This window comes from Equus asinus, chromosome 8, assembly GCF_041296235.1.
Source record: "Equus asinus isolate D_3611 breed Donkey chromosome 8, EquAss-T2T_v2, whole genome shotgun sequence".
Lineage (NCBI taxonomy): Eukaryota > Metazoa > Chordata > Mammalia > Perissodactyla > Equidae > Equus > Equus asinus.
The window spans coordinates 38,262,139-38,265,775 of record NC_091797.1 but is presented as its reverse complement, the minus strand read 5'-3'; the positions used below and the strand labels follow the sequence as shown (position 1 = coordinate 38,265,775).

The 3,637-nt window shown below is 35.9% G+C and overlaps 1 protein-coding gene across 1 annotated transcript; it reads right to left on the bottom strand.

The window, feature by feature from the left end:
* Positions 1 to 722: 722 nt before the first annotated feature.
* On the bottom strand, positions 723 to 1,661 carry LOC139046062 (putative olfactory receptor 2B8). The gene has a single exon (XM_070516834.1). It carries the CDS (start codon positions 1,659 to 1,661, stop codon positions 723 to 725), a length of 939 nt encoding a protein of 312 aa, XP_070372935.1.
* Positions 1,662 to 3,637: the final 1,976 nt, after the last annotated feature.

Below are 3,637 nucleotides of genomic sequence, written 5' to 3'. Positions count from 1 at the left end.
ATGTAAGCACTGCCTGATGTTATTATCAGCTAAGGGCTGCCATTGTTCTTGGCAGTGTTACATCACATCCTTCACCCAGGGATCCTTGTACAGCCTTCAATGCAATGAATGCTACATAATACGGCCGCCATGCTGGTGAGGTCACAGTAGGACCTAATTTCGGAATGGCTTTATCAGGATTGATATTAGCAGGTTTTTCTTTGAGCTTAAAGCTTGTTTTACTCACAGTTTCCCCACCTATTTCTGTGAAAAGCTCTGATACAGTAAACCTATGGACTTTGTAACATAGCCATCACCAAAATACAAGAATAAGTGATAGCCCTCTACGATTGCTAGAAAATGCTAAAATGTTAATATTTCTTACTGTGTTCCACTGGTTTTATGGTCTTATTTGACTGTGTCTTTATGGTACATACTTAAAGGTCCTTTTGTGAATAGAAATGGAATAATGTTCCCAAATGGGGATGCAAATAAGAAAATCCTGTAGAGCTTTTAAAAATAATAAATATAATGCAGATGATCTACAAACACTGAATCAGTATCTCTAAAGACTGGAATGAAGTCATGAACTAAGATTTGGAACATTCATTTTCATAGGAGAATGACGTAAAGAAATTTCCTTGAAGGTTGTCATGAGAAATTTTGGATGATACGTGGAGAGCACAAACATCTTAAGGACTCTGGTATTCAAGTCCTTTCATTAAAACATCCTCCTTACCCCATTATCTGGAGTCATAGTCCTTCCAAAGCACCTTCCTCATTGCTCCCTTCACATCCTTATTCCGCACTGTATATATGAGGGGGTTGATCATGGGAGTAACGATGGTGTAGAAGAGAGCTATGAACTTGCCCTGATCCTGAGAGTAGTTGTTGCTGGGCTGGAGATAAGCATAGATGGCTGTGCCATAGAACAGAGTGACCACTGTGAGGTGGGATCCACATGTCCCAAATGCTTTTCTCTGCCCTGTTGCAGACTTTATTCTTGAGATGGCCCTGACAATCCCACCATAGGAGAGGATAATTAATGCAACAGGTATGAGAAGAATGATAACACTGGCAAAGAAGAGCTCAGACTCATTCATAGTGGTGTCAACACAGGCAAGTTTGAGCAATACAGGAATCTCACAAAGGAAGTGGTCTAGTTTATTCCTCCCACAAAGTGGTAAAAGGAAGATGAGGACTGTCTGCAATAAGGAGTTGGCAAAAGCAATAAACCATGAAGCAGAAGCCATCAGGGCACAGAGACGGGGAGGCATGATTACTGTGTAATGAAGGGGCCTGCAAACAGCTACATAACGGTCAAATGCCATAACTCCTAAGAGAATGCATTCGGTGCATCCCAATCCTAGAGAGATGTACAGCTGAACTACACAACCAGCAAAGGAGACACACTTGTCAGCTCCACTGAGATTGACCAGGAGCTGCGGAATAATGCTGGTAGTGTAACACAGGTCCAGAAAGCTGAGGTTGGAGAGGAAAAAGTACATAGGGGTGTGAAGATGTGGGTCCAGGTGGGACAATGCGATGATGGTTGTGTTTCCCAGCAAAGTGAAGATATAGAAGATCAAAAGAACCACAAAGAGGACTAGCTCCAGTTGAGGCCTGTCAGAGCAAGCCAGCAGGACAAAGCCAGTGAAAGAACTTCCATTTCTCTGTTCCATCCTTTGATAACACATGGTTCCTATCAAGACCAAGCATTTAGCAACTTTTTGGAGGTATCTTCAAAAAAAATAAAGGGGGCAGGAGATGAATTGATCATGTTAAAAGATATAACTATGGGATTTTATGTACAACTGTTTAATAAATGATGTACTCATTAAGATTGACATACACCAATTCAGTTTCACATTATCACTAAAAGTAGTATCATTGATATGTAATGTAAGAAAAATCAAATAATGTACCTTGTGTTTGCATCAGTCATAGGTAACAAAGGTCTGTTTCTGATTGAGTTTAATAGAATTTAAAGTACTGTAAGAATATAGGAACATTTTTGAGAAAATGGGAATGAGGGAAACACAGGGAGCAAGATCAGAAAAAATAAAGAGAAGCAGACAGAGGGAGAGAGGTTATTTTAAATATGTATCTCAAATTCTACACCACTGAACTGTACCTACCTCACATGCAATAGAATATAATAGAAGATAATCTCTAAAATACATTCAGATAAAGAAGTTTATGATCTAAAATATACAAAAGACTGAAGTACTTTCAAAATATCACTATAGTGCTGAATATACACATTTTGGCAGTTTCACCTCTCTACTCTACCTAATATATTACATTTGTGAAGGCTACCCAGGTCCTTTTTTTATTGTAGAACAATTAAATACTCAGACACCATTCAATTACCACCATTCAAATACAATGTTTAACTATGCCCACAAGATGCCTAAAATTACCGTACCAATTTTATAAGAACTCTGAAAATTCATTGGCTATGTGTAGTCACTTGGAATCAGAACTCTAAAATCCAGTGGCCACATTTTTCTTTTTCTTCTGCTGATTTCATTTCCACATATTACCAACAACTAGAGTGTATGGATTTCCTGAAAGTAGTGGGATGATTCCCTATCAGCATTATAATCAGGATGAACATTTTTAAAAGTTATCCAATTGTATAATCTTAGTAAAAGAGTAATGCTTTACGTCACTCCTTATGATAAAATAATTAAATATATAAATACATAGAGATAAAGACAGATACATTGTCAAAGCAATGACAGGTCAAAGAGAGGTAATGTAAAACTAAAAGTAATACAAGGAGAGGCATAAAGAAAAGGACATTGATGTATTTTAAAATCTAAGAACATCCATGTACAATCAGTTAATTTTATATATACACCTTTCTGGGAACTATCTTGAAGAGTCAGTTACACTGGACCAAACACATTGCCAGCCCTAAGGTTAGTTGACAGCCATTTTCATCCAGTTATTCAGTATTACGTAAGCATGATCATACAGGAACTTAATTGGCATCAGAAAACGAATATTTCAGTTCTAGCATATTCAAATGGATAATCATATAGTAAATTTTTAATTCTTATAAAACATTTAAAATCTGAATCAGGTTTGGGTGTAGGCACTTTTATGTGTGAAAGAAATTGGTACAAAATGGCATAAAATAAATATTAATAAGATCTGAATAAGGGAAAAGCAAAGATCAAATGAAAGAAGAGTTAGTGGTAGAGAGGCAGCTGGGAAATATCATCTATCATGACATAAATGTCCTCCTTGTCCAGTAATTTAGTTGCAAGAAAAATAAACAAAAAAATTATATATTTTGAAAAGTAAAAGCACATATAATAGAAATTTAATATATGATATAAGAGAAAGATTACTTAAACTAATCTAACTTTACACTCAATCCTAAACAACATGAAAGAGTACTATTTCTCATATCTGGCAAAAAACAACTATGTAATCAGTGAAAAATTTTTCAAATTTAAAGTTTGAAAAATTAAAGTATCCAAAGGTTGAAGGCTGAACTGATATGCCACTTACACTTAATAATATTAATACCAGCTAGTGTTGTGAGTGTTTGACATGCTCCAAAATATTGACATGCGTAATCTCAACTAATCTCTCAAAATATTTCGAAATTCATTGCCATCTCCTTTAAACATATGAAGAAACT

Bases quoted from the DNA above. Each gene is read 5' to 3' on its own strand.
- LOC139046062 (XM_070516834.1), bottom strand. From the start codon at position 1,661: ATGGAACAGAGAAATGGAAGTTCTTTCACTGGCTTTGTCCTGCTGGCT.